General features: G+C 47.4%; 1 protein-coding gene across 4 annotated transcripts in view; it reads left to right on the plus strand.

Moving 5' to 3' along the window:
• Positions 1–23,507, plus strand: part of CACNA1D (calcium channel, voltage-dependent, L type, alpha 1D subunit) — a 318,714-nt gene that overhangs the window by 217,938 nt on the left and 77,269 nt on the right. For 3 of the 4 annotated variants that reach the window (XM_012638174.1, XM_012638184.1, XM_012638179.1), the window contains exons 10-17: positions 9,281–9,368; positions 10,716–10,742; positions 14,936–15,096; positions 16,027–16,252; positions 16,380–16,587; positions 19,183–19,303; positions 22,307–22,421; positions 22,939–23,005. In XM_012638174.1, the coding sequence (XP_012493628.1) occupies positions 9,281–9,368; positions 10,716–10,742; positions 14,936–15,096; positions 16,027–16,252; positions 16,380–16,587; positions 19,183–19,303; positions 22,307–22,421; positions 22,939–23,005 (1,013 nt within the window). Of the gene's footprint in view, positions 1–9,280; positions 9,369–9,634; positions 9,695–10,715; positions 10,743–14,935; positions 15,097–16,026; positions 16,253–16,379; positions 16,588–19,182; positions 19,304–22,306; positions 22,422–22,938; positions 23,006–23,507 lie in introns of all 4 variants that reach the window. The other variant, XM_012638166.1, reaches the window with a different exon arrangement.

Raw genomic sequence — 23,507 nt, forward strand, 5'->3', positions numbered from 1 at the left:
TAATATAAGAATTCATGTAATATCATAGTATATAAAGTAAAAAATAAAATTCTCCCCTCCTTCTTCCTAGAGGGAGCCAGACTTGGCAGTTTGGGTCCTGACTTTAGACCTCACTTTATGCACAGAACATGTGATTTTGCATAGCCAGCATTCTTATGGGTTCCCACCGTAAGATGCTCAGCGCAGATAGCTTTCATTGAGCTACGTGTGCCATAGACATCTTCCCATGTTTTTGGAGCAAAATATTTGGCTGTTTTTAATAAATTGCCATTATAAAAGCTGCTACAATGGACCGTATACTCTGTAACCTGTGGACCTTTACCTGACAACAGTTGTCAGAGTTGTGTTGTCACACTCATTGTGCGATGCTAGGATTCATGTCTCTCCACCAGAAGACTGCGAGCTCCCTGGGGGCAGGAGCAGGCTCTGTGTCTGCTCTTCATTGTGTGGCTGGCACCCAGCACGGTGTGTGGTACACACATGAGTGCCCAATTATTTGTTGAATGAAAGACATAGGATAATACTAAGTCGCATTCGTCGGGTGCTTTATGTGTCAGACACTGTTCCAAGGGCTGTGGGGGCATGAGTTCATAATTCCTCACACAGCTCTGTGAGACAGGAACTTGCCAGATGAGGAAACTGAACCACAGTTCCCAAGGCCACATGACATTACATGGCAAAGCTGAGATTTGAACCCACGCACTCCTGCAGTCTGCGTGTTAATCCCCACAAATGCGTGCTCCTGTGTCTGCACACTCGTGCTCATGTTCTTGTGGGAACAGTTACAAGAAAGAGGTTTGCTGTGTCGGGAAGGATGCCCATTTTAGGAACCAAGAGTGTTCTGCCCACCAAGGGTGCGTGCAGGTGCCTGTGCCCCTGCTCCCTGGCTGGCGCCAGCATTCCTTCTGCTGCCCCATGCTGCCTCTCTACTTCCCTTCCCTGGAGCATGTAGCCTCTACTCCAAAGATGAGCCAGCTTGGAGTGGCCCTGGAATGATGGGATTGAAAGGGGTTAGAGATCCCAGGGTTAGAGATTGCAGAATCATTTTTCTTATGACCCTAGTGGTCTTTGGAGAGTTGTAGCGGTGATGGTGGTAGTAACGGTGGACCATGCCTTGCCCAAGCTGAGTATGCTGCTTATGTTATCTTGTTTACTATTTACCTCTTACAACAACCTTATGAGGTCCAGGTCCAACTATTATTGACATCTTACAGGTGAGGAAACTGAGGCTTAGCAACATTAGGTAGCCTGTCCACGTTCATCCAGCCAGGAAGTGGCAGGGCTGGGATCAGACCTGGCGTGTCAGCGTCCAGAGCCCACCTTTTGAACTCCCACCTGTCCTGCCCATATGGCAGCGCTGGTTGGAATCACACAGCCAGTCAGCACCCAGGACTCCTGACTCCCTGAAGTGTCCTTTCCCTAACGCCCTCCCTGAATGGGAGGCCAAACACTGGAAACCTTGAATCCAGAGTGAGTTACCTGGTCGTCGATTTGCAGCAGTTTCCTAAAGACAGGTGTTTTGTGTAACAGCTATAGAACATGCACTCCCCCTCTACCATTCAGACCCCGGGCTAGCTTGCTAGGAGGAGGACTGGTTCAGGTCCGCATATTGAGGTCGGATTCCTCTGGGCTCTCCTGGGCAGGCTGCCTTGGCCCCTCGATCACATTGCTCTTGCCGCCCTCTGCTGCTCTGTGATGAAATTGCCTGTGTTTAACCCTAAGGGGTCACAGTGGCCGACTTGCTAAAAGAGGATAAGAAGAAAAGGAAGTTTTGCTGCTTTCGCCAACGCAGGGCTAAAGATCACGGTAAATTACTGAGATTGGACTTTCTCTTCTGCAGACTCTTTCCCCAAGATCTATGATACCTTCTCCTTGCACATAGGCATCGTGTGACATGCATGTGCTGTGTGGTGTGTTTGGAAGATGCCTATATTTTAATTGCTTGATTTCTTTGAACTCGGTCATGGTGTTTTTTTTCTTGTCTTTCTGCAAAATGTGTGTCCTTATCGAGACTGCATTGCAGTTTCCTTTTTGTTTGAACTGTACCTTATGGAGAAGCAGCTGAACCAACTAAAAAAATTTATTTGATTCAGCATGAATATTCTTAGACTGGAAGACAGACTTTTTAATCACTTTTCCCCAAATGATGTTTTTAAATTTAAACTGTTTAGAAATTCCAATAATGTTATTTGATTGATTTTTTTTTTTTTTCCATACTACATGTTTCAAATGGCTTCTTGGTCTTCCAGTCTCTGGCTGGTTTGCTCAGGACTATGCTAAAGCTAGTAGTGGCAGCTTCAAGAATGAAGTTAAAAGTAGACTTTGGGGATGCCAAGATTTTGGGGCACTTGCCTTTGCAAGTGAGAATGGGCTCATGTGGGAAACAGTTAAGTTTCCGTCTATAATCTAAAATAATGCTAAGCACACCCCTCATCAGAAACCCTGAGGTAGCAGTCAGGCCTATCCCCAGACAAGGCAGTTATGCAAGCAGCTGGCACCCTGCTCTGCTCAAGTCACTGCTATGTTTCGACAGCAGTACAAACCTTTGCCTGTGCACACGGGCACACACAGCCTAGTTCTGCCACCAAGATCAGCCCTGGTCACATAACTCTGGAGGAAGAGTCTGTTTGAGAAGATTCAGACTGTAGGGACACAAAGCCAACTGCCAGGGGAGTAGGCGGTCACATTGAGCTGTTTTCTTTAAAGTGACCTCTGCCACCTTGGGAGTGCTGAGCACAGAGGTTATGGGAAGTAGACTGGAACAACCCATGGATGGTCTTACAGAAGATTGTCTCAGAGTCCTAATCTCATCAGAAGGCCTAAAAGTGGAACAGAATGGAGAAATTGTTGGATATAAGCTCCTCGTCACTCAGCACATTGTGGCCCCAGGAGAAGGGGAAGAAGGAGCAGGAACTTGCCTGAGGTTGGACAGTAAGCGAGGGGCAGAGATGGGGCTGACTTACTTAGCTTCAGTGTTTACAGAGGGTTTATGAACAGGAGGCTGGGATCAATGCTGGAGGTCTCTGGAAGAAGAATGGGCTTCATCTAAGGAGGAAATATTGTCATAGACGTAAGAAAACATGTCTCTAAAGACTGACTTAGGAATATTGTTCTGGGTGGGTTACCAGAATGAGATGAGTGGCTCCAGTCCCCAGGAGAGAAAACATCCCTCCTTGAGCCCACCTTCCTGAATGGGAGCACGGGCCTTGTGACTTTGTAAGAATTTTTGTAGCTTCTCCATTGGTTTTCTGAGATCTGCAGGGAGAGGAAGCAGCCTGATATTTTCAGGAAACATCATTTTGGTGGGGATGGTCTTTTATTGACTGAAATACCTGGAGACTTTAAGGAAGGACCCTGAAACTGCTGGCGTCCAGTGAGGCAGGAGCCCTGCGTGGACGCGGTGCTGCCCGTGTCACTGGGCACAGAAACAGTGTCTTGCTGTAACTCTGGCTTGAGACACGGAAACCTTGGTCTGGCCTTGACCCACATCTCCAGGAAGAGTCTGGCTGCTTTGCAGCAACGAGATGTTGTTACCCTGCGTGGGCTTAATGTGTCGCTACTAGCATGCGCACATGCCTTCAGGGGACGTCTGGGGTCGTTTTGGATTTGGCAGGCTTGTTACATCATGGTACTGCTCATGCTTGTCGTGAAAATAAGATGAAAACACAAGATCTTGGTGTCAGATCCCCGTCCTGTAGGAAAGCAGCCACGTTCTGCTCTGCGCAGTTGTCCAGCCTCACCCCTGCCCCTTCTTTTGAAAGGGAAGAGTGAGAAGCTTTAGGCTGCCGGCACTGGGAAGGAAATGCGAAAACAAATCCCTGAGCGTGCAAGAAAGCTTATTCTGTGGAGAGCAGAGGTGTAAGGCTCAGAGGCTCAGGATATCTGTGAATGAAGGTTCCAGAAGGAGGCTGGGGAGCTCTGGGCTCGGTTTGGCATGTGGCGAGTCTTTCCTTTGGGCTCCATGACTGGGGCCTCCTGAGGCTGGCGGAGGCCTCTCAGGCTGCTCCATCCTGCGTTCCACTCCGTTCCCTGGGACGTTGTGCCCGGAGAGGGCCCGAACTCAGTTCTCCTGGGCAGGCTGCTGGACTCCTGCCTACCCTCCTGTGGTGGCAGGGGCTTCACAGTGCTGCTTGTCCCCTTCTGTCCTTCCAGAGCTGGGGGAATGCAAGGGAAACCCCTGAGTTGCTGGTAGTAAAACCAGACAGCTCGTGGGTGTTTCTGCTTTGCTGCCATCATAGCAGGTCAGAGGTAAACGGATCTTAGTTTTGATGTTGTCCTGTAGCTCATTTTACAGATCAGGTTACTAAGCACAGGGAGGAAAAGGCACTTGTTCCCTTATCACCTGATGATGAGAACCAAGTTTTCCTGACCTCTCTTCTAGAGTCTTTGCCCTCATTAGCCTCCGTCACTGAAGGAAGCTGGTCTGGGGTTTTGATGTGCTTGTTAATGGTGAACATAATTTTGAGGCTGCCGACTTGGACCTACACATAGACTCATGTGCTGCGTGTGTGCGTGTTGACTTGCCTCCGACTTCACAAGCCAGGCAGATTGGTTTAGAGGTATGTTGTCCTTCAGAACGAGAGTAGATGGAGAAATTTCTACATTTTGGCGAAACAGTGTATTTTTGTGTGATACAGCCCGTTATGGCATCCAGACACAATACAAGATCTTAGAGGGAAACAATGTGATTCACATCTACAGAGAGTTCTCAAGCTGGGGCCTGGCCCAGGAGGCACATACCACAAAGGCCCTGGAAACTCCCGTTGTAGTCGAGGATGTGCTGGGCTGCTGTCTGGCACCCTCCCCTCACCCACGGCAGCTCCCACGGCCCTTGTCAGTGTGCTGCACTCTAGGCCTGAGGGTTCACCTGGTGCTCACTCCTGAGATCCCAGTGCCTGGAATAGATTGCAAAGCATAGCCCCTGAGCCTCCCCTAGACTTTCAGCAGGCAGATTGCAGTGCCAGTCAGCATCCCATCACAGGCGACGGGCTTATCCTGATGCCTGGTTTCACCCAGATTCACTGAAAATAGTTTCTGAATCTATATTAAAAAAAAAAAAAAAAAAAACCTCACCCAGCAAAGCTCTAAAGTTCCCTGGAATGTGTCAGGGGAAAGGTCTTATAGCTTCTCCACATGCAGATGGCCCCTGGCTTATTTCTGCAGGAGGGGCTCGCACCCATAGGTGACATGGGAGGGGGGGTTTTGAGGGATTTTCCTGCACCCCAGTGAGGCCTGGCCACTAGTCAGCAATTCACACTGAATCCCTGCTGACCAGGACAGAGCAGTTGCCCTGAACGGGGCAGTCACGGTGCTGGGGACGCCGGGCAGGAGAGGTGCACGTGGTTGCAGTGATTTGCCCATAGACCTACTCACCGTGGGTTTTTGTAGCTCTTTCTGTTTGGATTGTTATAAAACCCCAGTAGTCACCAGTGCAGCTTGATTTTTGTCAGTCACCAGGCTGATCTCCTGGAAGTGACCTGGTTATGTTCCAGATTTCTAGGGGTTATTAAAGGGCATCCAAATAGCAAACCAACACTGATGGATAATAGACCTGCTTGGCTTTTGGAACTTTTGATTTGTGGAGTTTTAAGTATATACCAACAGCAAACTGTATACCGGTATATTTAGGTAGGCAAGGCAAGCACAGGGCAGCGTGGCCCCAGCAAGGCGTGCTGAGTGGAAGTCAGTGCTTTCTCAGTCTGCGCTGTCTGTCCCACGGCGAGGTGGCCAGTTCTCTCATCCGTGAAATTGGAGTTCGTCTGTGTGCTCTCAGAAGCCCCTTTCAGTTCTAACAGTCTAGGATTCTTCTGTCTTGCTTTTTAAAAATGTAGATGAGATACTACTGGGGCTAAGTGAAGTGAAACTCATATCGATTTATTAACATAAAAATGTTAAAAAAGAATTCCTAGTGCAAGTGAAGGGTAAACGGTTTTAATGTACAAACGAGGTTTTTGGTTACGCCCACCGGGCCTGATTTCTTTTATCCTTTGAAAAGGGACATGTTCTGTCCTGTGGTAGGGAGTGAGGGGCCAGAGGAGAGAGTGAGGCTGCCAGGGCGCCGGGCAGGGCTGGGTTCCTCCACCCAGATTTAGGGGCTGGATCAGCGTCTGTTTCCAGGACGTCACGAATTTCTGGCATAGTCACTCGCTTCTTCCTCCTCCCTCCGCCTCTACTGCTCCTCAGCCCTGGTGACAGCATTCTGGAAAAGATTGATTTATTATGTGCCTGTGGCTCTGTCGGTGTCCCTACAACAGGCCGAGTTAGACAGTAACTCAGTCTGTGGCGGAAAATATACAAACTAAGAGTGACTTTGGCTACTTGGGCAAGTAGTGAAAGCTAATTCACAAGTCTGGAAGGCCGTTCACCCTAGACAGGTCTGTCTGTGTGGTGGCAGGGGTGGTCAAGCGGAGGCAGCGTGGCATTGGTAGCTTTGCTTCCAGGGAGCTCCAGGGGTGCTCTCCTGGGATGATGGTCGGAGCTGATGTTTGTGGGCTCCCTGACCATCCAGCCCTGGGGACCCAGCACTCTGCCTGTCTCATCTCGTTTGCAGTCCTGCCAGCAGCCTCATGAGGGTGGGTACTCCCTGTTTTACAGATAAGGAAGTGGAGGTGTAAAGCAGTCAGGTCACAGACATGGAGTTACACTCAGATCTGGCCACCCTGTGTGCTTCTCCCAGCCACCATCCCACCCTACCTGAAGGGCAGGGTCCACCCAGAGAGCAGGAGGACCCTCCTCGCCCTCCGTGCAGCCCTGACGCGGTGCTGTGCAGCTGTCGTCCTCTCTTAGTGGCTGCTTAGGGAGTTCGGTTTTGTTTCTTATCTTTCCCCCCAGTTAGTCTAGGGAACAACTAGTACGTGTTGTACACTGATAGTTGGCACGGAACTAGAGATGCAAACTAGAGATGCACCCCCTTACATCAGCAATATACAATTTCAGTCAGACTGTTTGAAAAGTGAAACTTTGGGAATGAAATGCAGCAACTGTACTCTTATCAGCATGAGATACAGTCCCCGAGAGTAAAAAGCCACAAAGATTTAGTCTGTTCAGAAGTTCGCTCTTTCAGAAATAATGACTAATGTTTCCATATGATTAATATTAGAACTGTGAGATAGTAAACTGTTAGAGATAGAAACAGTCCTCAAGATTGTGGAGTTAGCGCCACCATGTCATGGACAGGAGAGTGCAGCTTGGAGAGAGGTGGCACTTTGCCCGGGGACAGTCAGAACAGCCAGGTCCTGTGCATTCCCCAGTGTGCTGCCCTCGACCTCTGACCCCCTTAGTGGTTGTAATGACCACCAAGGAGAACGCTGCACAGAGATGACTCCTAGCCAGATTTGAAAAGGGTCTCCCACTGGGATTTTCTTTGCCCTGTCTCTGAAGGGAAGGGGGATGATAGGAGAGGAACCCACGACAATGAACTATGTTGAATTTTATGATTTCTAGTCTTGCTGCTCAAGTCAGAGTGAGGAACCTGTGTGTGTGTGTGTGTGTGTGTATCTCTATCTGTGTGTATTAGTGGAGTTTTTGTTCAAAGTTTTTCCAGGATTGGGGTGGGGGGTTGATTTGTTTTTGTCTGTGTTTGTTTGCATGGAGTAGTGAAAAAGTGAATCAAGGTTTTATAATTGGTTTCTTTTGACTTAACTAAAGAAGGAAGAAAAAAGTTACTCTATGAGAGTACCAGTACTGTGACGTGAGTCTGATTTCTCTCATTTGGCCTTTGCTTTTGAGACCTTTGCCGGAATGTCCCGTTGAGGTTTCCGCTCAGGCAGTCTCGGTTCTTTGGGCACTTGCGAAAGGAAGCTTGTCTCAGGCCCCTCAGGAAACTTGTGTCTCAGACTTCTGGGCTCTGTGAGCCAGGTTCCACCTGTGTCCTTGTCATGAACTGCATTAGGCCTCTCGTCCGAGAAGGGTCAGCAGCCAGCAGACCCGTGGACAGAGCGGATTGATCCCCAACCCTTTCCCCTCCTAGCCCTGCTGGGCCTCAGAACCTTCACCGCAGCGCTTGAGGTGCCATGCATACCAGTTTTTGCAGATGAAACTTAAGGCGTCCTTGCTAAGGGGGCTGTGTGGGCAGAACCCAGAGGGAAAAAGCTTTCCTGTTGACACCATGAGGACTATTAAAAGCAGTCACTCCCATTCAAGACTGTGCATGAGGAAAAGGAAGTACACGTGTTTGGGTGATCGTCCTGTGTTTCCATCTTCAGGGACCACCTCTCTTACCCGTAGAGCGGAATTAGTCGTTCTTTACTCTGGAACTTCTTACACAGAACCCTGAGGCAACTGTCTTCATGTTAATAGGAATCTGGGGGCTGCCTCTCCCTCGCCCCCGCTCCAGGTGGGTGCGGTAGCGTGTTCTGCTTTGTCCCCGGCACCGCCTTCCCCGCCTGGCCTCCATCAGTTCATGATGTTTACAGGTCGAATCAAGTACTTGAGAAACGACGCCCATGTGCCAGTTGGTGGCTCGGGGTGGTCCCTAGGCCTCCTGACCCTAGTGGGTGTGTTCCCACGTTTCATCCACTTCTACTCAGGATCCTGCTGTGGAGACACGAGACGTGCCTAGGGACCCCAGTGGCACTGGGACCACAGTCAACTCCGCTGCTCACTGGTTGGTAAAAACCTTCCCCTTCCACCCTCACGACTATGCTTTCTTGGTGCTCTAGTGCCAGCTTGTTTAGCGAGAACTGTCTGCATATTAGCTTCACAAGCTCAGCAGAACTTAGACGTCAGATAAATGAGCAAAAGATGAGTAGAGATCTTAACTTTTTAAAAAGATTTTGTGCGTGGTACCTTATGCACTGCCCCATCCATAATGGCTCTTCTCCTTCAGTATGTTTAGAATGATTTATTTATGAACGGTTAGGTCTGTTCACAGCTGTTCTGTATACACCTGTTGGGGCAGGTAAAGCTGTGCCTCTAACTGTGATGTTTGGGTGGCTTCTCAGTGTGATCCTGGAGATCAGGTGATCAAGTTGGTGCCAGGCCCAGGGACAGGGTTCAGTTTGGCCCCTTGGCTCCCTTTCTTGGAAAGTATCTGGGCGGACAGAATTTCCTCCTGGCAGAGGACTCCGTGGGCTTTCTTGGCGTCATGGAAGCGGAGGCCCGCCTGCAGTGGGGATGCCTGGCTCCTCAGCCCTGCCGTGGCAGCCAAGCCCCCGAGGGCCCTCACTGCTCTCCTCCTGGTCCCTGGGGGTCTGCCTGGTGGCAGAGGTCCGCATCCAGCCTGCTCCTAGGCGTGCAGCTCCTCCGGCATGCTGTCCAAAGCCTTCTCCTCTCCCCGCAGCTAGCATGCCCACCAGTGAGACCGAGTCTGTGAACACGGAGAACGTGAGTGGCGAAGGCGAGACCCAGGGCTGCTGCGGAAGTCTCTGGTGAGTGCGGAGGCCACTTGCCCTCCTTTCCCCTCCCGTGGCCTTAGAGAAGCAAGCAGCGAGGACCAGCCTGCAGCGGTGCCCTGGGCCCCTCGCCTTGGGTGCAGGAGGGCGGGTGGGCTCCCCCACCCCTCGGCATTCTTCCTCTTACGCCAGGCCCCTCGGGGCCCCCACATTTCACTGCTGCCTCCCGTGAAGTAGCCCTGCTGCAGTGGGGCTGGTGAAGACAGTGCCCGTTAACCCGGCCACCCCGCTGTGTTCATTAGGTGCTGGTGGAGAAGAAGAGGTGCGGCCAAGGCTGGGCCCTCTGGGTGTCGGCGGTGGGGGTAAAGGCCTGATTCTCCTTCAAGTCCGGGCTTGGCATCCGCGCTTTGACAGGGGAGCTTGTATGGTGGAGTTGCTGACTACAATGTGCTACCTGTTTTTTCCTTCACGCCCGGGCCCTGCCCAACCTCAGACCGCGTGGCCGGGTAGCAAGGCCCTGCCTCCTCTGCTCCTGGCACTGTTCCTTGGAGACGTGCACCGCCCTCTCCTAGCAGTGGAGGATGCCGCACGTTGACATGGCTGGCTTTTTCCTAGGTGTCTTGGGCTGCAGCAGCGGGCACCAGCAGTGCGGAATGTGCTGAGTACTGCCCGCTTTAGGGGAGCCCCGCGTGGTTTCGTTTCATTTGCTTCTTGCTGGTATCCTTTAGGTCTCATCTCTGTAAAGTACAGGTGTAGTTTTTAAGAGAACTCAATCTTATTCTTGGCAAAGTTTCAAAAAAATAATGTGTTACTAGCAGAATGTCAGCAGTTTATGAGATGACTTTGCCTCCGTTCTCTTGCTCTGCCCTCCCTGCGACATCATGAAGTAGGCAGGGAATGGGTTTGTCTTCCCCATTTTACAGATGAGAATACTGAGGCTCAAAAAGGCATGCTGCTTTCCCACACCCACCCAGTTGGTGAATAGCCGCGCTGGGGCTCCTGGTACAGTGCTCCTTTTGCCACAGTAGCAGCAAGTGCTGGTGTGGAGATGAGTGGCTGTGTTGGGGGCAGGAGCGGCCCAGCTGCCTTCAGCCTGGGGTGGCAGGAGAAGGACCTCTGGCCTCGCTGCCTGTCATCAGGGCCACACAGGGAGTCTAGCTAAAGAGGCCTCTCCTGCCTGGGCCCTGGAGGGTGCTCAGCCTGCCTGCCCGGCACTGGTAGCACCTTGATTTCTGCTCTAGCCTCCCCCAGCTGGCCCGCTGTGGTGGTCGGGGGTGCTCGGCCCAGGCATCTGTGCATGGCTTTTCCGATAGCGGGAGTGACGGGGAGCGTGTGCTCAAGCCTTCCGAACAGGAATCTTAATGCTTTTTGTCTTTCTTTCAGTCAAGCCATCTCAAAATCCAAACTCAGGTCAGTATCTTCCTTCTGTTTTTTCTTTAGCCTGTGTGTTGTTCTTTTTATGTTTTAACTTCTGAATTTTACATAGAATTGCTGTGGACTTGAGTTTTATTATGGGTTATAATACTGGTATCAAATTTCAGCCAGTCCATTAAATATTATGTGCCTGCCCCAGGGAACAGTGTGGTAGGTGCTGAAGATCTCCCCTCAAAACAAAGCAACAAGACACAACAATGAACAATTTTTTGCCTCTGAGCCCTTCATTTTCTTTTTTTTTTTGAGACAGAGTCTCACTGTGTTGCCTGGGCTAGAGTGCCGTGGCGTCAGCCTAGCTCACAGCAACCTCGAACTCCTGGGCTCAAGCGATCCTCCTGCCTCAGCCTCCCGAGTAGCTGGGACTACAGGCAGGCGCCACCATGCCCGGCTAATTTTTTCTATGTATTTTTAGTTGTCCAATTAATTTCTTTCTATTTTTAGTAGAGACGGGGTCTCGCTCTTGCTCAGGCTGGTTTTGAACTCCTGAGCTCAAACAATCCGCCCGCCTCGGCCTCCCAGAGAGCTAGGATTACAGACATGAGCCACCGCGCCCAGCCTGAGCCCTTCATTTTCTGAGTCACTTCTCTAAGCTACCACTTGTCACTTTTCTGCTCAAAGGCTTTCCATAGAAAGGGGGTTCAAGAAGCCTCCTAAGGTACTAGTAATATTCTGTTTCTTGATCTGGATGTGGGCTCCATGTTCAGCTGATAAAATTCATTGAACCATATACCTGTGATTGTGTACTTTACCATATAAATGTTATTTTCAATTAAAAACATTTTACCACTATATATAGACAGTAACTTGAGATAGACATAGAACTAAATATAAAACCTAAAACTTCAAAAATTTTAGAAGAAGACATAGGAGAAAATCTTCGTGACCTTGGGTTAGGCAAAGGTTTCTTAAGATAAACACCCAGTGCACTATCCATAACAGGAAAAACTGATAAATTTATCTTCATAAAATTTAAAACTTTTGTTCTTCAAAGGAAAATAAAAATATAAGCCACTGAGTTGGAAAAAAATATTTGCAAGCCATATTTGATAAGGGGCTGGTGTCTGGTATACATAGAATAATACATAAAGGATTGCATCAATCATAAGAAAACAACCCAATAATGCTGGGTGTGGTGGCTCACGCCTGTAATCCTAGAACACTGGGAGGCCGAGGTAGGAGGATTGCTTGAGGTCAGGAGTTCGAGACCAGCCTGAGCAAGAGCGAGACCCCATCTCTACTAAAAATAGAAAAAATTAGCCAGGCAACTAAAAAATACAAACAAAAATTTAGCCGGGTGTGGTGGTGCACACCTGTAGTCCCAGCTGCTCGGGAGGCTGAGGCAGGAGGATGGCTTGAGCCTGAGAGTTTGAGGTTGCTGTGAGCTAGGCTGATGCCATGGCACTCTAGCCCAGGAAACAGTGCAAGAGTCTGTCCAAAAAAAAAAGAAAAAAACAACCTAATAAAAAATTGGCGAAAGATTGTGACAAGCATGTCACCAAAGAAGAAATGTGGATGGCAAATAAGCACGTGAAATGACCATTAGTTGTTAGGAAAACACAAATTAAAATCACCATTAGATACCACTACATACCTAATAGAGTGGATCAGATTTAAATGTCTGACAATACCAAGTTCTGCTGATCAGTGGGAATTTCCATCCAGTGTGGTGGACACGTCAAATAACACAACCATTAAAAAAAAAAAACAACAGTTTGGTAGTTTCTTATAAAGTTTAAACATATGGCCCAGTAATCCATCACACTTTTAAGGTATTTATGTAAGACAAATGAAGACATATGCCTACACACAAAAAATTTTACATGAGTGTTTATGTCAGTTGTATTTGTAGTTACCTCAAATTGGAAATAATCCAAATGTTCATCAAACGGTGAATGGGCAGACTGTGTCCATCCATGTGATGGGGTACTGCTTAGCAATAAGAGAACTGCTGAGACGTGTAGCAACAGAGGTGAATCTCAGAAGTATTTTTGCTAAGTGAGAGAAGCTGCTCTTAAAAGGCTACAATTCTGCTTATAGAGCATTCTGGATAAAACAAATCAATAGGGCTAGAAAGCAGAGCAATAGTTGGCCAGGGGTGAGGATGGTGGATTGACTACAGAGGGCAGGGAAGGAACTTCTTTGAGTGATAGATATATTCTATATTTTGATTCTATATACTTAAAAAGTAAATTTTATCGAATATAGATTATATCTTAATAAACCTTATTTTAAAAAAGTTAAGAGCCCTTCTATGGCTCCGTGTTGCCAAAGGGCATATAAATGCCTTCATAATCTAGCCCCTGGGTCACCCTCCGCCCCACCCTTGACATCCCTCCCATGTTCCCCAGGTTGCAGCTGCACTGGACTATTCTCAATTTTGAGGTGCCACATGCTCTGTTTCTTCCCAACTCAGTGCCCTTGGCCGTGCCGTCTCCTCTGGGTGGAGTGCCCTTCCTCTGCCCCCCTGGGGAACTCTTACTCCTGGATCAAGACCCAGCCCCAAACTCTGCTTTTTGGAGAAGCCTTCCCTGACTCTTCCAAAGAGCATTTGTGGCTCCTTTCTCTTTGCTCCTGTACCCTGTACCCTGGGAATAGCACTTGGTGTGGATTTACAGTCATTTGCACAACCCTGTATGCTTCTCAGGGACAGGTGCTGTGGGACCATGCCTTCTTCATCACCTCCACCTGCCCAGTGCCTGGCATGTACTCAGTGCTCGGGAATGCTGGTCTCATGAAAGAATAGGCCTGGGCCACCTGGGCACTCAGAGCCCAGCGAGGGGCCAGTGGGGGTGCTGCAGGGTTCCAGGGGATGGGACAATGAGGTTTCCTGGATTTGAGAGACACTCGTGCCTTCTCAACCACAGTGTGAAATAGACCCACCAGGGCTGGGTCTTTTTCAGGCCACTTTGCTTGGGTGTGCTGAATTATGCATCCCAGGAGAAACCTAACTGTGAGTGGGACTGAGCCTTTAGTGTCCTTGGTAGAGTTTTTCCATACCGGTCATCATAGTTCTAGCCGTTTTTTCCATTGGAAACTGCACAGCAAAAGCAATAACAAAATGCACCTGGCTTGATCCATGTCTTGGCGAAGAGTTGGCACAACTCTTCTTTTGCTTGCTTCCTGGGTTACAGGTTTTTTGGTGTTTGATTTTTGTTTTTGTGTTTTTTTTTTTTTTGCATAGCAACACAGCTGAGTCAGCCAGGCTGCAGCTTGGACAGCCTGGAGATCCTCTTGACTCAGGCCCCTAGAGGCAGTGCCCTGTTGCCATCAGTGAGGCGGCACAGTCTCGAGAGGGCTGGCCCTTCCCCAGGATCCTGGTCTCCGAGCAGCAGCTCATGGTGTACTTGACCAAACCACCCCCTTATGGCAGGGAAGGTTTTCCGCAGGGGAACAGGCTAAAAGAGAAGATATTTTCCCTAATTACAAACAGGAACGGAAGGTGGGTGGAGGACATGCTACTTGTCTGTTTGGCTCAGCTCATTTTATTTTTATGAAAACACGATTCAATATTGGCTTTTCTCCTAAAGGTATATTTTGAGCATCGCTAGTTAGAAAGGGCACCTGATGACTCAGTATGAAGAATCATGTCCTACTCAGCTTTGACAACTCTGCCAGGCTCTGGAGGAACCTCAGAGACTTAAGAAATGATTGAAAGTTTCCTTAAAAAGAAAAGTGTGGTTTTGGAGCACTTTGCTGCCTGATAAATTCTGTATGGTGATTGAGATGCTGTGAGACATGTATATAATAAGCTAAGTGGCTTTCTGCACTGATAGCACGAACAGATCCGCGCGCCATATGGCGGGTGTATGAACTGCATATGTATCGAGTGCAATTTTGCATCTGCACGTGAACCTATGAATATCTAGATTTTCTAGCCCGCATAAAGGCTGCATGTGACAGATTCTGGAGTTATCTAAAGCCATAAGGAAGGAAACCGATAGCACGATCGAGTCAAGATTATACTTTTGAAAGTTGTTTTAAGAGCAACATAATTCTTATTATGAGGTCTGTTAATTTCCATGCCATTTGTTCTCATCTTTCTTACCTGCACTCACTCCCACCCCAATCTGGACCTCTAGAGTGAAAGCCAGATTGTTTCTCAGTTATGTTCATTGGACACTCAGAGGCTGTATCTGTCACCTAGGGAGTAACGTTTGCTTGTCTTTCAGTCGACGCTGGCGTCGCTGGAACCGGTTCAATCGCAGAAGATGTAGGGCTGCCGTGAAGTCTGTCACATTTTACTGGCTGGTTATTGTCCTGGTGTTTCTCAACACCTTAACCATTTCCTCCGAGCACTACAACCAGCCAGATTGGTTGACACAGATTCAAGGTACAAGCAGAGGCTGTTCTTATTTTGCTCTGAGCTGGAGATTCCTGTGGCTTTGCAACTGCTGTTGAGTCTTATCTCATCGGTACTTAATGAAGTATTAGAATGTTTCTAGTGAGGAGTAACTCGGAAGATGGTAGAACCACCCAAACACGCAAGCACTGGAGCGAGGCCGCAGCCTGTGCCGTGTGGGGAAGCACCTTGGAGCTGGCTGATGCCGAGCACCTAGTTGTCCTAACCCTGAGACGACCTAGAATCAAAGAGCCTTGGAGTTGGAGGGGACCTCGTAATCCCATTCCTGCCTCCAATGGGGAAGCTTTACTTTCCTGCATAGTATTTTTGGCAAGTGGTTTTGATTCCCTGCTTTGAATGCCCCAGCAATGGGGAGTGGGGAGCACATCTCCAGAGACAGCCCATTCTGGGTTTGACAATTTTGAGCTATTGAAAAGTTCTTCCTTATATCAAGTCAAGTCTCTTTCCTTCTACCTCTCCCGCCTGCACAGTGGTACTTTCTGCTGTTAGAAATGACATTGATAGGTGGCTGCTTCTGATACAGCATTGTGCCATAACCAAGATCAGACAGATCTTTTTGTGTGTGATCGAAAGAAAAAAATATAATGGTCTCAGTGCAGAATTGTATGTAGGCTTATTTAGGGCTGGAAACTTCAGAGATCATGTGATGAGCTGCCCTTCCCCATCTTGTAGCCAGTGAAACTGAGGCCCAGAGAAATCAAGTAACTTCTCCAGAGTCACACACGGGGTCGCAGGCAGAAGCAGGACTAGAGCCTGGCAGACAGACACCAAGGTTAAGGCCACATCCCTGCCATGGCTGCAGTAGCAAAGGGAGGGGCCGACGGGGAGGGGTGCGAGGTGGAAAGGGGAGTCTGAGTGTCTCCCGCGCAATCCCGAGGACAGTGCCCTTTGTCTTTCCAGATATTGCTAACAAAGTCCTCTTGGCTCTGTTCACCTGCGAGATGCTGGTAAAAATGTACAGCTTGGGCCTCCAAGCATATTTCGTCTCTCTTTTCAACCGGTTCGATTGCTTCGTGGTGTGCGGCGGAATTACTGAAACCATCTTAGTGGAACTGGAAATCATGTCTCCCCTGGGCATCTCCGTGTTTCGGTGTGTGCGCCTCTTAAGAATCTTCAAAGTGACCAGGTGAGGAAGCATGTGTCTCACTGCGGGTGTCTCACGAGCATGAGGCGGCGACCAGTCACATCCCCGGTCAGGTGACGCTTTGTCCCGCACGAGTGTTCTGAGCTCACACCTTCATTTTGACGTACAGGCACTGGACTTCCCTGAGCAACTTAGTGGCATCCCTGTTAAACTCCATGAAGTCCATCGCTTCGCTGCTGCTTCTGCTTTTTCTCTTCATCATCATCTTTTCCTTGCTCGGGATGCAGCTGTTTGGCGGCAAGTTTAATTTCGATGAAACGCAAACCAAGCGGAGCACCTTCGACAATTTCCCTCAAGCACTTCTCACGGTGTTCCAGGTGAGCGCCTCCTCTCTCTCCCCGAGAAGCACGTGGTGGGCAGTAGCCAAAACTCCCTGGCCTGCTCGTCTGCTCACAGCTCAGTGAGACAAAAAGATTCCTGGGAGTTTTGTTAACAATCTCTGCCCTAAGAATGGCCCTGGTCAATCTTGTACCTTTAAGTTATTCGTTTTGTATTGTCCTCCGTCTCTGTGATGTGATTTAATGTTTTATAAGACTGCTAGCTATATTACAAAAGAATAAACCAAAAAGCTTTTTGATTGATTTTATAAGGTTTCTGTGAAATAGACTAAAATTCTTTTATTCTTTGCTAATTTTGATTGCATGCAAGTTTATAATCCTCGTTATAACAGATTCATGCAAAGAAGTGAATTCTGCAGCCTCAAGGTTTTGCTGTGCAGTCAGGGGAATCAGGGGACAGGAACTGTGGAAGCCTTGTGCCCTTTCTGTCCTCCTCCTGTGGTGGAGCGAGGACACGCAGATTCGGAGGGCGGCTGTGCTGTTGGGGCCCCAGCGGGCGCTGGGCTGAGAAGGGAGCGGGGGTTGCAGAGAGGCACGGCTGGCTCCGACGCTCAGAGCAGCAGCACACTCTCCGCCTCCCCTGACCCTCAGCCGAGGTCTTCTAAATCCCCTTCCTTGGACAGAGCCTGGCAGGTAAGTTTGAAAGACTCATCTGTCCTCATCACTTTTGACGTGTGATGTCAGCTTCAGAGCCCTGCAGGAGAGGCAGGGAGACATCTTGGGAAGAGCGGTGGACAGATGGGTCCCGTAGCGGCTGTGCCCATGCGTGGCTCTCTGACCTTGGACGAGTCACTTATCCCTTTTGGAAGAAAACGTAGAGACTGAAGGGAATGATCTGTAAGATTCTTTCCCCCTTGGTCATTTTGAGGTATATCGAATTATTGCTATAAGCCATAGTTTTATTTTTTGAATTATATTTCAGTTTTGGCTGCTGGTCAGGTATTCTTTTTTTCTAATTTATTTCAGAGAAACAAGTATCTTTTAATGTTGTTGTGCATGCATGTGGCATAAAATTCAAATGTTACAAAAGGATCTAAAATGACAAATAATTCTCCCACCCAGCCACTAATTTTCTCTTTTAGGAGGCAGCTACCATTAACAGTTTCTTGTAAATTCCTGGGTCTCTATTTGCTCACAGATATAAATCAGTTAACCTGCCTACCTGTAGATGACTTTACACCCATGGTAGCTTACTCTACAGACTGTTTTGCATCTTGCTTTTTATCACTTAAAGTATCCTCAAGAGCCTTCCTCCTTGGTCCATGAAAGGTCACCTCTTCCTTGTAAATGCTGCATAAATTCTGCCTAAATTATGTGCCATAATTCATATAACCAGTCCCTTGCTGACGAATGTAGTTGTGTTTAGTCTTGGCCCATGTAAACAGGGCTTCAGTGGGTGATGTTAAACATACATGATGGGGTACATGTGTGAGAGTAAATCTGAATGGAATTGCTGGTTTAGAGGGTATGTCTGTTTTAAACTTTGATACAGAGACCACTTTGCCCAAGTGGTCTCTGTACAGTTGTATTAACTCACCCTCCACCGGCCGTATGGACACTGCCCACTGCTCTCTCCCTCCCACTACAGTGGCTGTTCACACTTTTTGGTGCCCATCCGATAGGGGGAAATGGTATCTCATTGTAGTTTTAATTGATACTGCTTTTATCAAGAGTGAAGTTCAATGTCTTTTCATACAACTACGAGCCATTTATAGTTCTTTTTCTATGAGTGACTTTATCTTTTCAAATTGTTTGCCCATTTTTCTGTTTGGTTGTGATCCATAACAGTTTAAAATTTTAAGGTATCTAGCCCAGACAGAAGGTAAAGGAGCTCAGGCTCTCTCTCTCTCTCTCTCTCTGGAAGGTAGCATTTTTTAAAATTGCCATCCATATTCATCTACTTCATGATTTATCAAGTATCATCAGTAGGGAAGATTAGATTTAAAATTTCACATGGTTGGTAGTAACTACTGTTAAGAGAGTTTTAAATTTACATGAGACATTTAGAATTTCCTGCTTCTAAAATTTCATAGATGTAATTCTCCAATTCTATGATTGATTAACTCTGTGGAAAACTAAGCAGTGGGCAAAAAGAGTGAGATGATTTTTCTGGCAAAGAAGATCTTCAGAGTTCATTGAATTAAAAAACAAGCCAGTTGCAGAAAAATTCATATAGCATGATAACTCTTTATGTCTAAACACTCAGAGAAGACTTCCAGTGGTTGTTTTCTCTGAGTGTACGTATATGTGTTGAAATCCATAGACAAAGGCTCCAGAGACACCCACCGACAGCATGCTTTCTGGGGAGGAGACTCAAACTGGGCTGGGGTATAATCAGAAGGTAAATAAGTCTTAAATGTAAAGGTTTTTTTTTTTTTCACTAGAAGAATTAACTCATCTGTTTATGAAACATTTAAAAATAATGTTTTGGGAAATTCTCTGGGATAACAGCAGATTTGTTCAGCGCAGACTGCACGGTGAAAGGCAGCCTAAACGGGTTCGGACAGCCCCAGGGCGAGAACAGCTGTGAGCTGTGCGTTCACCTGCTGGCTGACCCCAGTTTCGGTTCCTTAGATCCTGACAGGTGAAGACTGGAATGCTGTGATGTACGACGGCATCATGGCTTATGGGGGCCCGTCCTCTTCAGGAATGATTGTCTGCATCTACTTCATCATCCTCTTCATTTGTGGTAACTGTATCCTTCAAGCTGACCAGGGATTTGCTGCCGTTGTCATCGTCGTCTTGCTCTTCTTTCTCTGAATTTCCCCGTGGTGGTGGTGGTGGTGGTGGCAGTGCGGCAGGGAGGTGAATGCCTTTCCCTCAGTGCAGTGTCCCTGGGGGACAGTGTCGTGTAAGTGGAGTTCCAGGGGGGGTTTGGGGAATGCAAGCTGGGGGAAGGAGTGTGAGATGGCACATGTCCTGGTACCCGTGGTCATCCAGCTTGGTGCCATATCCCCTGCACGGGTCCCAAGGGGTGGCTTAGGGCAGGGCCAGGTGGTCCTCCGTGTCACCACCTTTTGGAGGTTAGGGGCACATCTATGTCTTCTTAAGACCCTTCATGACCGATGTGGAACCATCTTTAGTGGACTGACCTAGGCTCCCCTCAACCTAATTTTGCTTTGCTGATCTGTCCTCAGAGATCAAAGGCCCATCGGCTAGCTGCTAAACTATGCTCTGCAACTTTTCCCTGACTTGTTGTACTCCTTTTCCCAGCCAAGAGGCACTCCCTAATCCTAGCCTTCTGAAATTGGCCCTTGGATCTGTATTTACCTTGTTCAGACCCTCATGGCTCTGTAGTCTTTGGGTGTGTCTGTTTTATCTCCAGGTTTTCTTTGCCTGTCACAAGACCTGGCTTGCAGAGGCCCTTAATGGATGTTTGGTGGGTGAGCAATGGACAGACCTACAATACCACCTCTTGGTCTTCACCCTTCTATTTAAAGGTTCTGGATTCTTCTAAGGAGGCCCAGATCCCTTTAGCTGTTTCCTCCTTAATCTTATCTGGCTCATTGATGAATTTTCTTCAGTGTAGCCACCTCACTATAAACTTGCCCCATTTTTCACAAGGAGGATGCTTTGTGCTGTGAGGTGTTCTGTGAAAACCCCCATCTCAACACATACACATCCTCCTAGTTCGCTAACTCAGGTCTAAGGCCCCCTCCTCCAGGGAGCCACCTCTTGCCTGTCTCCTACCCAGAGATGAGCTCTTCTACCTCTGAACTCCCATCAGATTTTATCCATGTTTCTTACCGCATGTAGGCTCTGCGACTACTGGAATTTGGGATGGGTATTCCTCTATCCCCTAATTAGATGAGAAGCTCCGTGAGTCAGGAATCTTCTTTTTCACATTTGCATCTCTTGGTATAATACAGGACCTTGTGCATAGTCGGCCCTTGGTAAGTGTCTGTGAAATGAATGGTTAATATTTTCTGTTTCTGCTCTCCTCATGATTAGCCCTATTCTGGACATAAGTCTGCAGAGAATTATTCCCTGGCCACTCCTCTCTGCTTACATGTCGAGTTTTCTTTGTGAAAACTATCTCGGGTGCTTAGGGAGTTATGTTCTGTCTCCCTCAACCAGAATAGACGCTGCAGTCTGTGGTGTTTCCTCCCGTGCCCCCAGCACCCAGAACAGTGCCAGCACATTGCAGGTGCTTGGTAGATGTTTTTGAGTGAATCCCAGAGCACACCACTGTTTAGGAGGGTCTGGGTAATGCCTCTAAATGAAAGTGATGGGTTTTTGCTCTTGGAAACCATCTGTTCTAAGCTTGTAAGATCTTCCTGTGGCTTATAACTCTTTTCAACTACCTAAAGAGTTGAGTGTCATTGCAAGGCCAGGGAGGTTATTATTCCTTAATTGAAATCACTGAGGGGAATACTCAGTACAGCTAGACCCAGACACTACCACCTGCCTAGGCCACCATTACCCCATGTTCCTGTTACCCAGCAGTCTCCCGCCCAGGACAAATTGCTTCCTGCATCTCACTGCAGCTCCAGTGAAAAGATAGGCTAGCCTGTCAAAGGCATTTTAAGTGTCTTAATGTAATTCACTCATGTTTCTATCCTCTTTAAAGCCTTGCATAGATTAGACAGGCATGATGTCCCCTCACAGAGAGCTCCTCCTCAGGCCCTTGTTAGATTGTGTTGGTTTATGTGTTCAGCAACATATCTGAGACTTTAGATTGCACAGGGCATGTAGGACGGTGGTGTGCTGCTCTTGTCTCGGGGTCCCTGGGCTCCTAAACTTTTGCCTGCAGATGGCCGGGTGTGCAGCAGAGAGAAGCATTTGTCACATAAGGGAGGCCTTCTCATCTATTGCCTTCTGATCCCTGTGCTTCTCAAAAGCGTGCTTAACTGCTAGTGAATAACAAACAGGCATCTTCTGATTTGGGAACATTCTTCAGAATACTTTTTAAAAATGAAAACATTCAAGGAAACTGTGTATACAACATTACAGTAAGAGTGAAGAAACGTGATAATTTGTTTAATTACCTGTCTCAGGGTAATTTGCAAAGAGAAAAAAAGTTTCTACTATTTGCAGAAATCAAGTCCAACCACAATAATCAAAGATCTAGCCACAGTAGAACTAATCAGAGGGGTAGCGCGATGGATTCATCTGCAGTAACTCAGGCATGTTATGGTCAGTCAATATTTGTAGAGTGAAGGAATGAATGAGTTATGCATAGACTCTGAAGGTCATTTCAAAGGAGAAAGTCTGATATGGTTTTGTGCAACAAGACAATAGGATCATCATTTGAATAACTTGCAGCTTTTGAAGGAGTCTATTTTGAAAAGCATTCCCCTGAATATATACTTATGGTGTATGTTTTAAAAAAAACAAAATACACAAAGTACTCTTTAATTATACCATGTTTATGTTATAGATTGTTTTATACAATGTATAACATAACTGTAGGTACATGGATGTATGGAGTTACACACACATAGGTTTTCATGGGTTTAAGTGGATCTTAATTTTATTTCTTTCCAGACTGTCTTCTTATGGTTTTCGAGTTGTTTTTTGTTTTGTTTTTTTAAAAAACAGGGCTCTGGTCCTCTGGTTTTACCAAGTGTGAATGTACCACTAGGGACAATCACTTGCTACCAGCCTCCTGAAACACAGAGGGACACGGTGTTACCATTGTTGACCATATGTAGTTGCAATCAGAAGTGGTGTTGTGCCCTTAAATGTTTCAAAATAGATATCCTACTGAACGTCTTCTTGGCCATTGCTGTAGACAATTTGGCTGATGCTGAAAGTCTGAACACTGCTCAGAAAGAAGAAGCAGAAGAAAAGGAAAGGAAAAAGATTGCCAGGTAACCCCCTTTTCCCCTGAAGTGTTGGCCCGGGGGCTGCTTGGGAGCCCTGCCGCAGGTGGGGCCCGGCAGGCTCACCTATGCTTCAGGGTAGCTGCAGCCCCCACATTGCTGCTTTGCAGATGGTGGGTGACCATGTGGTCAGACCAAAATGGATGGGATCTTGGGCAGAAGCCAGGCCCTTGACACTTGTCCCTCAGAGCTGCAAATGGGAGTCACATGTCCCTGTGCTTAAAGAATTGCTGCAGTTAATTTTGGTGTCATAAAATAAATGATGCATTCAATGCTGATTAGCTCTTGGATGAGAATTTTAATAAGATGATCTGTGTAATGAATCCATTGCACTGAGACTAACAGAAGCTCTGAGTTTGGGTTGTGCTATGTTCTTGCTGTTAGTGTTGTTTCCAATTAAATTCTGTCCTTCATTGGGGCATTGTTCATTCAGAATCCTGATTAGCATTTTTATACATAGTTATATGGTTATTTGGTTTCTTATGTTCTTTTTTCTTCTCTGTAGAAAAGAGAGCTTAGAAAATAAAAAGAACAAACCAGAAGTCAACCAGATAGCCAACAGTGACAACAAGGTATTTATTCTAAAATACTTGTTTCAGAGTGATTCTGTTGGTATCTCCAAAAACATACCACTTAACGCCATGGAAGTATCTCACATAGCACACCTGTGATATTTTGGTGTAAAAGAGTATAGCACACCATATAGATACTGCCTTCCCGGGTTGTGGGGCCAGGGAGCAGTTAGCTGGCTCTTAACCAGTATTTCACCAGAGAACCAATATTGTAGATACTTGGTTGGTTTGACCACTTTTTTCTTTATTGAAGTTGTGTGGTCAGACCTGACCCATGGTTGAGATCACGTTAGCATCTTCTGAGTAGGTATTAAGATCACGGATTTTTGATAGATGTCTATTTCCAGAAGCAATCCCAGGATCAGGTGGTCTGCGTGGCCTCGGGGCTGCACTGTCAAACTTCAGCCCACTTACGACAGCTCTGGATGTCTTGCTCATCTGTTCATCAAGTTGATAAATACCTTTTGAGTGGTAATCATGTGTCAGACACTGGGGATTCAGT

The sequence above is a fragment of the Propithecus coquereli genome, unplaced genomic scaffold, assembly GCF_000956105.1.
Source record: "Propithecus coquereli isolate 6110/MARCELLA unplaced genomic scaffold, Pcoq_1.0 Scaffold1, whole genome shotgun sequence".
NCBI lineage: Eukaryota > Metazoa > Chordata > Mammalia > Primates > Indriidae > Propithecus > Propithecus coquereli.